Source organism: Scyliorhinus torazame, chromosome 17 (genome assembly GCF_047496885.1).
Source record: "Scyliorhinus torazame isolate Kashiwa2021f chromosome 17, sScyTor2.1, whole genome shotgun sequence".
NCBI classification, from domain to species: domain Eukaryota; kingdom Metazoa; phylum Chordata; class Chondrichthyes; order Carcharhiniformes; family Scyliorhinidae; genus Scyliorhinus; species Scyliorhinus torazame.
This window is the reverse complement of record NC_092723.1, coordinates 118315805-118329970: the sequence shown is the minus strand read 5'-3', so window position 1 is coordinate 118329970 and position 14166 is coordinate 118315805. Positions and strand designations below refer to the sequence as shown.

General features: G+C 46.0%; 1 protein-coding gene across 2 annotated transcripts in view; it reads left to right on the top strand.

The window, feature by feature from the left end:
* Positions 1-2913: 2913 nt before the first annotated feature.
* ap5z1 (adaptor related protein complex 5 subunit zeta 1) overlaps positions 2914-14166 on the top strand; it is a 96237-nt gene continuing 84984 nt past the window's right edge. The window contains exons 1-2 of one of the 2 annotated variants that reach the window (XM_072480952.1): positions 2914-3034; positions 13707-13844. In XM_072480952.1, the coding sequence (XP_072337053.1) occupies positions 2994-3034; positions 13707-13844 (179 nt within the window). In that variant the 5' untranslated portion in view covers positions 2914-2993. The other variant, XM_072480953.1, reaches the window with a different exon arrangement.

The window sequence follows — 14166 nt, the reverse complement described above, 5'->3', positions numbered from 1 at the left end:
TGACCACGGCCCAGGTCCTAGCTTTCTTTGATCCAGCAAAGTAGACCAAAATTTCGACCGATGCCAGTCAATCTGGCACTGGTGTAGTGCTCCTTCAACGTGATGAGGCCTCATCATGGGCCCCCGTTGCATATGCCTCACGTGCGATGACCCCCACGGAGCAGCGCTACGCGCAGATAGAAAAGGAGTGCCCGGGCCTTCTGACCGGTGTTGTTAAGTTTCACGATTATGTGTACGGACTTCCTCAATTCACCGTCGAGACCGACCATCGCTCGCCGGTCAATATAATACAGAAAGACTTGAATGACATGACGCCTCGCCTCCAGCGTATTCGTCTCAAGCTCCGGCGATACGATTTCCAGCTGGTATACACCCCAGGCAAGGACCTCATCATTGCTGACGCTCTCTCCAGGGCAGTCATCACTCCATGCGACCCAGCGGGATTTGTCTGCCAGGTTGACACCCATGTGGCATTCGCGGCCTCCAATCTACCTGCCTCGGATGAACGCCTCATCCAAATTCGCTGCGAGACGGCGGCTGACCCCTTGCTACAGCGTGTCATGCGCCACCTAACGGACGGGTGGTTCAAGGGCCAATGCCCTCAATTCTATAATATCAGAAATGATCTGGCGATAGTAGACGGGGTTCTTCTAAAACTGGACCGCATTGTCATCCCGCATAGCATGCGCCAGCTTGTCCTGGAACAACTACACGAGGGCCACCTTGGCGTGGAAAATTGCCGCCGATGGGCCCGAGAGGCAGTGTACTGGCCCGGCATTAATGAGGACATAGCCAACACAGTGCTCAACTGCCCCACTTGTCAGCGCTTCCAGCCGGCGCAACCACGTGAGACCCAGCAGCCCCATGAGTTGGTCACATCACCATGGACCAAGGTGGGCATCGACCTGTTCCACGCGCTGGGTAGAGACTATGTCCTGATCGTGGACTACTTTCGAATTACCCAGAGGTGATACGGTTGCACGACCTCACCTCGTCTGCAGTCATTCGTGCATGTAAAGAAACCTTCGCTTGACACGGCATCCCGCTCACGGTTATTTCGGACAATGGCCCCTGCTTCGCCAGCCAAGAATGGTTCAACTTTGCCAGGCGGTACAATTTTGCCCATGTGACATCCAGTCCCCTGTACCCCCAATCCAACGGCAAAGCAGAGAAGGGAGTACATATCGTCAAACGGCTCCTATGTAAGGGTGCCGATGCTGGGTCTGATTTCTACCTTGCCTTGCTGGCCTATCACTCCGCCCCACTGTCCACTGGCCTGTCGCCAGCCCAGTTACTCATGAGTCGCACTCTGAGGACGACGGTGCCGTCCATCCATGTCCCAGACCTCAACCACATTCCGGTCCTTCGCCGGATGCAGCTGTCTCGTGCACAGCACAAGGCGGCTCATGACTCCTGTGCAGCTGATCTCCCTGCTCTGGCTCCAGATGACAACGTCCGCGTCCATCTTCCGGATGGTGGCTCGTCTGCAACCGCTGTTGTCCTTCGGCAGGTGGCCCCCTGCTCGTTTCTGGTTCGTCTACCGGATGGCTCTATTCTGCACCGCAATCGAAGTGCCCTTCGTCTCGTTCCATGCTCGCCACGTGATCCTCCAGTGTCGCCTCGCTCTCCTGCTGACCCTGCCATGGACTATGCAGAGCTCCCTGTCACTCTGCCTCCCCCTGACTTTGACGCAGTCCAGCCCGCTCCTGAACCGGTGGCTCTTGACCCACCCTTGAGGCGGTCAACCAGAATTCGTCGCCCATCTCGGAGACTAAATTTATGAACTTTTTGAATTTATGGACTCTGAATTGTTTCATTGCTTTGTTTGATTGTTTCCCTGGTTTGTATATAGTGTTGATCTGGATACTCTTGTTACATACTGCTTCTCTGCACCAGGCACCTTCCCATGTAAATACCTTGGCTCTCATGTACGTAGTCCTGTAAATATGTCTTCGCACCCCACACGTAGTTAGGAACATTCTCACCACACTATTTATTGTGCCACGCATACATTTTTTCAGAAAAGGGGGGGGGGGGGGGGGGGGGATGTCATAATATACACCAGTATATCATGGTGCAGACACACACACAGCAAGACCAATCAACACACTCAACACCGGAGCCAATCACCAGTTAGAGCACACTCACGATATAGACAGGGGGCATCAGAGTTCCCGCTCATTCGGGATACAGCCTCTCAGAAGGACAGAGCTTACAGCTGACAGCACAGATCTTCACCATGTGCTGAGTGCATCGACTGGTTAGGACAGGCATAGGTCTTTAGTTTAATCTGACATCGTGTTAACCCACAGGGAAAATATGTTCAACAGTTTCTAACTTAATAAAATAGTGTTGTACTATTTTAAGTGTTGGTGGCCTGTATGTGTTCCACGGATCCAGAGCACCCAACACATACATCATGGCCCTGTGAGGCTGCCGTGCTAACCACTGTGCCCCCCCCCCCCCCCCCGTTGACCTGTACCAATATATTGTGAGAACTGGATAGATCACTATCTATCTCTAGCACATAGTTCCCATTGCTCATGTTCTATTAACATTTTCTTTCTCTTTCAGTTGTCAACGGGGGAACTTACATCTAACATTTGCAAACCCAATCGAGATGTGGAGCTGTGAATATTTCCTGAGTTGAGCCTGAAGCAGGTCACAATATATTAAATAATTTATTAGAATTGTATGGATACTATTAACATCCAATGTGCTTTGTGTTCGAGTATTAGTTTATCTTGCAGATAGCTGCAGATCATGGGTTATACCTTCCCGCAACACCCACTCCCGCTCCTCCAAGTTTAAAAGTAAAGTTTCCACTGGAGTCAAAGGCTGGGGAGAGGACTCCGGAATGTGCCTCCGGTGCTGCGCTTTCCAGTCGGACAACAAAGGAAGGTGCACGAAAGCAGTTATCCTGGTCCGCGCTCTTTCCTGTCCCCACCGCCACGGTCACGGGAGGATTTCGAAGGTTTGAGGCAGTAGCCGCGATGTTTGGAGCCTCGGCGGAGAACCTCCTCAGGCAGGCCAGGTAACCGAGGAGGAGCCCGGGCAGCGAGCACTCACTCTAATCCACAAGAAAGGCAGACGGTGCATTTATGTAGCGCCTTTCACCACTTCAGGATGTACCAAAACACTTGGCGGCCAATGAAATAGTTGTTGAAATGCAGCCACTGCTGTGATGTATGAAGGGGACAGCCACCGAGCACAGTCCCACAAACCGCAGTGTAATAATCCATTGATGTTGGCGAGCGATGAACATTGGCTAGGATACCATCTCCTCCTCTTCAAATTGGCACCAATACATTCAGCTGAGAGTGCAGACAGGGTTTAACATCTCACCTGAAAGGCGGTGCAACATCCCTTCACAACTTCAATGCAATGTTAGCCTGAGTTAGAGGCTCAAGTATCTTGAAGTGGGATTTGAACCCATTACCTCCCGACCCTTAAGATGAGAATGACACTGAGAAGTAGCAAACCAGAACATTACTGTTCAAGAGATGGGTACAGTAAAAAGTCTTACAACACCAAGTTAAGGTCCAACATGTTTATTTGGAATCACTAGCTTTTGGAGCGCAGCTTCTTCATCGGGTTTACTTCTTACTGTGCCCACCCCAGTCCAATGCCGGCATCTCCATATCAAGAGATGGGTGGCAGACATTGAGGATGCTTTCTCTTCAAAATGTAAGAACGTTTGTAATCACTTTGGATTTGAAATAGGAAGAACAGGGAGTGCTCAACACCTGAAAAGAGAGAAGGCTAATTGATGTTTTAAGTTAGAGGCTTTTTATCAGACTGGGACAGGCTGTTGTTGTTTCACAAACTAGTCTAAATTACATTATTCATCAACTGAACTTGAGGTGCCGGCTCACAGGTTTAGAGTGTTAAAATTGCTGGCATTACATATTGGGTTTCTTTCACCCATTTTTGCTCTAAATATTTTTTGGCTTCTACATTTCAGATGGCTTGTTGGTGAGCCTTCGCTCCCTAGATCCTCTGATAGCTAGGTGACTTTCATTACATAGAGAAGCCTCTATATTTGATAAACAAAGTTTGAACTACTGCTTCTATCCCACAGATTTCTGCTTGCCTTTGAACAGCATAACACAGCACAATAACTATATTTAGGATGTAAATACTAAACAGATTTATTAAAAAGCAATGAAAGAAATATGAAACAGAATAACTTTCTAATAGTAGATTAGCAATTCCTTGCAAAAGATAAAATGGTTTGCAATGTTCATGTTAAAGAAATATATATATATATTTCTAAACTGTAACTGAATTTCTCATTAGTTAACAGCTTTCAGTGGTTCCCAATAGATTCACTAAAAAACTACAGATGGTGTCTCACCACTTAAAAACTTAAGGGGCTGGATTCTCCGTTTTCAGGACTATGGTCCCACGCCGTCGTGAAAACTGATCTTTTAAGGCCACAGATTTGCAGCCTTGCAGGGGGCAACTGTCATGGAGCTCGCAGCTCCAGCTGCCGATACGGCCCCCCACACTTCAGGGTCAGAGACCACGCATGCACATGGCGGCAGCCTCCAATGGACGTGCCGTGCTCCATGGCGGACTCCAACCGCGGAAATAGTGCTCCCGATCGGCTGCGCGCCCGACCCCGACTGCCCTCTCAAAAATACACCAGTCATGAATGAGGTGCCCCCGCCCTCCGATCGGCCTGCCCCGACTGTGGCGGCTGCGGAATCGGTGCGAGATTCCCGAATGGCAGGACCACATTAGAAATACGCTGTCGGAAATTCGGCAAGTCGGGGGCGGAGAATAGCTGGGTGGGCCTCTGGCAATGGCCTCAGGTGGTGAGTACTCTGCGCGCGAACACCCGGAATACACCGTTTTTTGGGGAGCGGAGAATCGCCGAACTTGCTCCGGTCCTAATTTCGTGCGTGAAACTGGATTCTCCGCCCCGTCGCCAAATGCGATTTCGGCGTCGGGGTGCAGAGAATCCAGCCCAAGAACTAGGAGCAGGAGCCAGTAATTCTGCCCCTTGAGCCCGCTCCGCCATTCATTACAATCATGGCTTATCTCCTCTCGGCCTCACTTCACTTTCCTGCCTGTTCTCTGTAATCCTTCAACCCATTACTAATTAAAAATCTGTCTATCTGCTCCTTCAATTTACTCAGTCCCGGCATCCACCACAGAAACCTTAAATACTTGTGATTTTTCTTAAAAATCAGGCAAATAAATTCCTTCAAAACATTAAGCAAAGCCCGGCAGAATTTAAGCAATTGTTGCATTCTAAACAGCCAGAAGCTTTACAGTTACCTCACAGCACGGTCAAATAGAAAAAGCTGCATAGAGCTCTCTGTAAGAGCAACTCAGCTAGTCCCTTTCCTGTCTTTTCACCATAGCCTTGCAATTACTTTTCTTTAAATAATCATCAAATTCCTTTTTGAAGGCTGAGGTTGAATATGCCACACAGGCAATGCATCTGGATCCTAACCACTCACTGCATTAAAAACTGGTTTTCCTCATGTCACTGTTGGTTTTTTAACCATCGCCTTTATTCAGTGTCCTTTGGTTCTCAAACATTCAGCCAATCTGCTCTGTCCAGTGTCATCATGAATCTGACCACTAACCATTCTCCTCTCAATCTTCTCCCTAAGGAGAACAGCCCCAGCTTTGTCAATCTAGTCAAATAGCTAAGTGAAATGAAATGAAAAGTCTGTGGCAGCACGGTGGCGCAGTGGGTTAGCACTGCGGCCTCACGGCGCCAAGGTCTCAGGTTCGATCCAGGCTCTGGGTCACTGTCCGTGTGGAGTTTGCACATTCTCCCAGTGTTTGTGTGGGTTTCGCCCCCACAACCCAAAAATGTGCAAGCTAGGTGGATTGGCCACGTTGAATTGCCCCTTAATTAGAAAAAATGAATTGGGTACTCTAAAATTTTTTTTAAAAAGTAACTAAGTCTGTCATTGTCAGAACCATTCTCCTAAATCTTTTCTGTGCCTTCGCCAAAGCATTTGCATCCTTCCGAAAAGTGTGGTGCCCAGAATTGGACTAAATACTCCAGTTGAAGCTTAACCAGTGTTTTCCAAAGATTCTCCATAACATCCTAGCTTTTGTACTTGGTGCCTTTATGTATAAGGCTCCGGACCCCATATGATTCCTCAACTTACCCTGACGCAATCAGTGATTTGTGCATATATACCCAAAGGACCCTCTGCTCCTGCCCCTCCTTTAGATAAATAACAGTTTGCTGTACAGATCCATTGCTGTACAGATCCAGATTACTTGGCAGGTTTTCAGTGACCATTTGATTCTTTCCTGAAAGCTTCTCAGTAACTAAAATATGTGCTTTAACAAATCTTTGCGATTTCACAGAGCAAAGGGCAAGCAGGAAGGAGACAGCGCAAGTGTTTTTTTGAAATCAGGATACTGATTTGATGCTTTAAATCATCTATCATGGAACTCAAACAAAACTGAATTGAGTTTGCAGAAAATGGAATGTATTTGAACCTGTTACTGATAGATTATTGATGGAATGGCTGATGATTTTGTATGGGAGGGTGAAGAGATGGCTGTGTGATTCCAGAGCTAAACACGTGGACCTGGACATTATGCTGTGTAATAGTGTGAGAGATCATAATGCATCCATGTGAAAGCCCTCTGTCCACTATTTTGGTAGAAGCCTATTTGAAGTAGATGGGTTTATTGCCATTGTTAAAATACCAAACAAAGCAACTTCATCAAAGCACCAAGTGTTTGTACACTGTTATAGAATCAGCTCCTTCCCATTCATTTGTGGCACACAGATTGATGTCTCAAGCTGTTGGCTAGAAAAAAAAATGGAAATTAACATACAAGTGTTAATGATGTCTTCCTGCCTTCCTTCATAATAACACTCCTCAAACATTGATAATCCAGGTAGAATGAGCATCTGCGATATCCATAAAATGGAATCAAACTCGGGCTTAACAGATTCAAAACAAATACATTCCCTGGGATGGATGGTATTTATTTCAGAAGACTGATCAATACCAGGGATGGGATTTATGATGTAGTGGCCTTTATGAAGAAGTTAAATTCTGGGCATGTTCCTTTAGATTGAAATCTGTAAATGTGGTAATTTTGAAAAAAAAATTAAGTTGACCCAGGCAACTACAGACCCTCAAACTGGGTGTGTTTGGGTTGGCTGAGAAGTAAACATAAAAGATCTCAAATTTGAATTCAACCCACCTCAAACTCACTGGGACAGGGAGCGAGTCACCAATCAACATCTATAATAATAATCTTTACTGTCACATGTAGGCTTACATTAACACTGCAATGAAGTTACTGTGCAAAAACCCTAGTTGCCACATTCCGGCACCTGTTCGGGTACACAGAGGGAGAATTCCGAATATCCAATTCACCTAACAGCACATCTTTCGGGACTTGTGGGAGGAAACTGGAGCACCCGGAGGAAACCCACGCAGACACGGGGAGAAGGTACAGACTCCACACAGACAGTGACCCAAGCCAGAAATCAAATCTTGGACCCTGGAACTGTGAGACAACAGTGCTAACCACTGTGCTATCTAGAAAGTGGATTCCTGATTTACATAATTTAATGAGGTTGCATGGCTCCAATTTCTTTCTCTGTTCTATTTGTAACGTAAAAAGTTAAAGATTCACTATGGCATAGGAGAGGCCATTCAGCCACTCGAGCCCAAGTGAACTCTCTGGCGAGTAGTTCACTCCATCCCATTCCTCCACTCCATCCCCATTGTCCTGCAAGTTTATTTCCCACTGGCGCCCATCCAATCTCCTTTTGAAATCATCCATTGTCTGTGCTTCCACCACCCTTGTAAGCAGCACATTCCAAGTTATTACTGTATACTTGCCATGTAAATAAGATTCTTCCTTGCATTCCCCTTTATCTTTGTTCGAAACCATTTGATGTCCATCCAACACCCGATCACTCTGTGTCCCCTGCCCTATGCACCCTGATCTCTCTGACACCCACCATCAATGTATATAAAAAGGAAAAGAGTAGTGAGTGTTGCTGTCTATGAGGGCGAGACTTGGGAATTAATTGTGGGAATCAAGGAAATCGCAGACACTTTGAGCAAGTATTTTATATCTGTCTTCACAATAGAAGACACAAAACGTACCCCAAGCGTAGAAAAGCTGTGGGCAAAAGGGAGAGAGGAGTTAAAACAATCTATTACTGGAGGAACAAATACTGGGAAAACATGTGGAACTAAAGGATGACAAATCCCTGGATCTAATGCCTGCATCCTAGAGACTGCAGAGATAGTGGATGCATTGGTTGTAATGTTCCAAAATTCCCTCATTTCTGGGAAGGTCCCAGTCGATTGGAAAACTGCAAATTTAACACCACTAATTCAAGAAAGGAGGGGGACAGAAAACATGGATCTATAGGCTAGCTAGTCCAACATCTGTCATTAGAAAAATGCTAGATTCCATTGTAAGGTAGTAGCGAGACATTAGGAAAATCATAATATAGGCAGGGCCAACATGGTTTTCTGAAAGGGAAATCTTGTTTGACCAATTTATAAGAGGATTTACTATCTTTTGAGAACAAGCAGGTGGATAAATGTATGCTAGTAGATGTAATGTATTTGGATTCCCAAAAGGCTTTCGATAAACATATGAATTAGGAGCAGGAGTAGGCCATTCAGCCCCTCTAGTCTGCTCCACCATTCAATAAGATCATGGCTGGTCAGCTTGTGGCCTCAACTCTGCATTCCGCCTACCCCAGATAACCTTTGACTCCATTGTTAGCTTAGAAATGAACCCCCACTTTAAAAATATTCATTGGCCATGCCCCCACTGCTCTGAGAAAAAATATTTCTTCTCATTCCCCTGTTAATTGTAAAACCCCTTATTTTAGAACTGTTTCCCCGAGTTCCAGTCTTTCCACAAGGGGAAACATCCGTTCATCACCCACCTTGTGAAGTTCTCTCAGGACCTTGTATGTTTCAATAAGGTGCCACATAAAAGGGTTTAGAGCTCAAGGTGGCTAACTAACAGGCAACAGAGAATCAGGATAAATGGATCATTTTCAGGTTGGCAAACTGTAACTAATGGAGTGCCGCAGGGATCAGTGCTGGGGCCTCAATAATTTATCATTTATGTTAATGACTTTGATGAAGAAATTGACTGCACTGTAGCCAAATTTTCTGATGATACAAAGGTAGATAGTAAATAAAGTTTTGAGGAGGATACAAAGGGCGGGATTCTCCCCTGCCCGGCGGACCGGGGGGTCCCAGCGCCGAGGAGTGGCATGAACCACTCTGGCATCGGGCCGCCCCAAAGGTGCGGAATCCTCCGCAGGGATAGGGCTTGGCGCCACGCCAACCAACGCCGGCCGGCGTTAGTTGGCGCATGCGCGGGAGCGCCAGCGTGTGCTGGCGTCATCCCAGCGCATGCGCAGGGGGATCTTCTCCGCATCGGCCATGGCGGAGGACCACAGCAGGCGATGCGAAGGAATAAAGTGCCTCCACGGCACAGGCCCGCCCGCGGATCAGTGGGACCCGATCACGGGGCCAGGCCACCGTGGGGGCACCTCCCCCGGCCAGATCCCCCCTGCGCCCCCCGGAGGCCGCCCGCGCCGCCAGGTCCCACCGGTAAGGACGTACTCTAATTTACGCCGGCAGGGCTGGCCACCGGCGTGGTGCGATTCCCACCCCCTCAAAATTCCCGACGCCGGAGAATTTGGCAGCCGGCGGGGGCGGGATTCCCGCCCAAAGAGTCTACAAAGAGATATAGGTAGGTTAAGCGAGCGGGTAAAAATGTGGCAGATGGAGTATAATGTGGGAAAATGTGAGGTAGTCCATATAATAATAATCTTTATTATTGTCACAAGTAGGCTTACATTAACACTGCAATGAAGTTACTGTGAAAAGCCCCTTGTCCCACATTCCGGCACCTGTTTGGATACACTGAAGGAGAATTCAGAATGTCCAATTCATCTTACACTCGTGTCTTTCGGGACTTGCGAGGGAACCGGAGAACCCGGAGGAAACCCACGCCTCATGGGGAGAACGTGCAGACTCCGCAGACAGTGATTGTAATTAATTTATTCTCTCAGTGGGTGGTTAGTCTTTGGGATTCTCTTCCAGAGAGAAGGTGCAGGCTGGATATATTTAAGGCTGAGTTGGACAGATTTTTGATTGACTAGAGAGTGCAGGCAGCAAAGTGGGCTTAAGGTGAGAATCGGACCAGCCATGATATTATTGAATGGCACAGCAGTCTCGATGGGCTGAATGGCCTACGCTTATTTCTTATGCTGTGCCCCGATTTGATTCTTACTTTGTCTTGAGTTGGCTGGTTTTGGGTACGGCACCAACTTCAGTGTTATACAACTAGAGAAGGAAAATTAGGCTTGAAATTGGGTCTGTCTGTGATCAGTCCGAGTAATCTTGACATCTGCAGCCAAAGAGCCTGCTGATGTCCACTTTTATGTGAAGAGCAGATACCTGCGGGAAGCTGAAATATTGCCAGTGCCTAAGAAACTATACCTAGCAAGAGTCGGGGGGGGGGGGGGGGGGGGGGAAACGGAGAGCCAAAGGAGAAGGAAAATATAGCAAAGCAATGCTAAATGTCTCTTTTGAAAAATGGTCATTTTTAAAGCAGAAAATTGGTGTGAGGCAACGACTAGTAGCCAGTGTGATCAGAAAAAAAGCAGCAAGACACCTTCCCTTCCCGCAGCTCTTCTTTTGAATACAGGCCAGAAATCCATGGGGAAAGTGGCACTGAACCGGCCTCTGAATGATTTATAATCCCGCTGATGGCTTTAGCTTGATGAGTATGATCTGAAAAATGAGACAAGTTTGTTTCCATTTGAGTTCCCTAATTAATGGGATTGAGCAATAATTCTTCCTGAACTGCAGCAGTTTCCTCTGGAGAAGCCAAAGTGTAAATGTCACTCGATAATTAGATTCGCCTGTGGCTCTGCGAGATGAGAATCCAGCACACACAATTGCAATTGCCAGGATGCCAGGTTGGTCTTTTTAAAGAACACACGTCTTTCATTTATAACACTTGCAACAAAAAAAAAGCACACATTTTTAATAAGATTGTCTGAAACAGAATTGAAGCCAGAAAACATTGAAGCTGCTGCGTCCTCTTGCTATACTTGCTCTTCATACCCAAGCAATCAAAAGCAGATACTTTTTATAAACAGCAGATGTCATGGTTGATATTAGTGAGAGCATTTGTATCCAAGGAGGGACAAATGCTTTGACCTGTGATGGGCTATAAGGCTGCTTCCAATTTAAACTGGGCAATCAGATGGGCTGGCTAATCCAAAAGGGTGTAGAATTCTTCAGAATTGTCATGAGAATCTGCACCACTTATAATACAAAATGGAAACATTCACTGAGACACTTGAATATGGAATCCACATATAGAATTCGAGAACAAGGCGGCGACGGTGGCTCTTTCCATCCACATGAGGTGATGCAGTAAATCAGATGGAAATGATGTAGCTTCATTTGGCGCACTTCTTCTAATGGCTGACCTGACCGATCCATGGGAGACAGAATCTGTTACAAGTACAGTTTGCAAAATGGTTTATCAGGTGTCGTTATGGGCTATTATTTTCGGAAATGGGTTCTGCTTTAAAGCTGCCTTAGTCATGGAGGTACATACTGGCCCACAGTTGCTGACGACGTTTCCCTCTGTCACTGGCGGCCTTCCCGGTGTGAAAATCGATTTTTAGGCCCTTTATGTCATGCTTGTCAGCATCTTACTGGCCTTCTTCCGGCTAACTTGCCATACAGAAAATCCTTGGGTATGCGTCAGTCTTCTATCTTGAGAAGGAACCTGAGCCAGGGAAGCTGCCTCTGCTGGATCAGTGCTAGGATGTTGGAAGATTTGCCTTTGAGAGGATTGGTCACATTTGGGATCTTTCCCTTCAATGAGATGCCCAAGAATGCATCATAAATAACAAAGATGAAAATTGTTGAGCTTACTTTCTCAATCGCTGAAGTCGTACACAAGGTGCTGAGAACACCAGCCTCCGAATTACCATCTTGATCCTAAGAATCAGCTTGCACTCTGGGTGTTGGCCCAAGGTGGTAGCTAATTTCCCTGCATGTGCATCAAGTTCTGCTTAAAGGGATAGATTATCTGTCAGGGGATCCTAGGTGGCAAAGTTTGTGAACCAATTCCAGTGGAGTGTTGCTTAGTGTGGTAAGGGTGGAGATATGACACTCTGTCCCATAACCATGGTTTCCATGACGCTTGTAGTAAGGGAGAACAAGTTAGTTACAGGCATGAGAGAGAAATTTTTTACTGGATAATCCCCGGAGAGGGCTTTTAATTTAGTGACATTGATATTTCCAAGAACGTTCAAGAGCAACTTTAAGAGTCTCCTTTTAGTCAAAGCCAATATACACAGAAATTCTGCTTTCTCTGTCATTGTCAAGACCAGAAACTGACGTCTGGATTTCATTTCTCTCACTCTCGCTTGATGGTTGGAGTTTGTCAATTCTCAAGGACGGCCCTGTGATCAGTTAGTCTGACCAACTGTTGTTCATTAGGAAATTAGGAATCTATGGTACTGGGGGAGGTTCCGTCTTTTTGGGTACAACCATTTGTGTAGATGGATCTGCCTGCCACCTCGGTCTAATACAGCTAAAACAGCATCTGGAAGTCCCACAAAGACTGCAAGATCATTGGCACCAACAACCCATGAATCCTCTAGCTGAGTTTCTGTGTGAGCGATTTGACACAGCACCATTGGCACAGAGGAGTTCTCTGATCAGGGTGTGCTGTGTTTTTAATAATGATAATCGCTTATTCTCACAAGTAGGCTTCAATGAAGTTACTGTGAAAAGCCCCTAGTCGCCACATTCCAGCGCCTGTTCGGGGAGGCCGGTACGGGAATTGAACCCGTTGCTGGCATTGTTCTGCATCGCAAGTCAGCTATTTAGCCCACTGTGCTAAACCAGCCCCTTTGTCTTTACTTTTGGTCTGGACAGAGGGTAGAGTTAGCCATCTGGCCGAGTATGCGGGAAACCCCTCCCATTTCCGCAAGCAAACCGCACAGAAGGAGACCCTTCAGTCCATTGTGTCTACACTGGGTCTTAGAACTATTCAATTAGTCCCACTCCCCTGCTATTTTCACCTGGCCCTGCACATTTATGTTTCAAGTACTTATCAAATTCCCTTTGAAAGTTGCTGTTTAATTTGCTTCCACCGTCCTTCTAGGCAATACATTCCTGATCGTAACAATTCACCGTGATTAGAAAATAAATTTTCCTCACCTCCCTCAATTGTCTTAAATCTGTGACTTCTGGTTGCTATCACACTTGCCAATCAAAACTCCTTAGTTATTCCATGAATTGAAGTTCCTCTATTAACTCTATGCTTAATCTTCTGGGAAGAATCCCAGTTTCTTTAGTTTCTCCAATAAGTCCCTTATGCCTGAGAACTGTTCTGGTAAATCCCCTTTGCTCTCTCTCCATGGTCTAATGTGATCATCAGAGGTAAAGCAAAAAGTACGAACCACTTATGAGCATTTCAATGTGTTTATTTACTAAGTTCTTGAAATAGGGTGTCATTGAACCCAGCATCGAAGGGCCCTGCTGGCAGCATTAATATAATTCAAAGCTCCTTTTAAATATGTTCCAGCAGTAAGTTCAGAGGTACTCTTTGCGATAAGCCATCGCACCTGCTCCATAATTTGATTAACCACAGTTTTTATTTAATACCCATTTTCTGCTTGCTCTCAGGGAAGTACAAGATGAAGACTTACAGAAGTTCTGCTCCCGCATCTCTACACTCCTGCAGAATAAGGAATATAATAAGGAAGCTGTGGATTCCCTGCAGAAACTCCTCCTGATTGTCTCCGTCACAAAATACAGCAGAACGTAAGTGTTGGAAACAAAAAGAGAGGATCGACAGGGAATCTCACTATCCGACTGTGGGCTGTTAACTCTGGTTTCCTGACTGGCAGAGGGGTCTCTTTAATCATTTCAATTTGAGTTTTGTCACAAAATGTTATTGGATTAAAGAAAACTTTAATGGTAATATTGGGATGGTAATATTCTAGAGTAAATCAACTGTTGAATTTCTTTATAATCATTCTATGTGTTTCATTTCTTTAATAACTACAGATTGACATTCAATAGTCTGTATCTGTGACCATCATTATCAGTGCATACTGCAAACAGATGTGAGGGACTTGTTTTT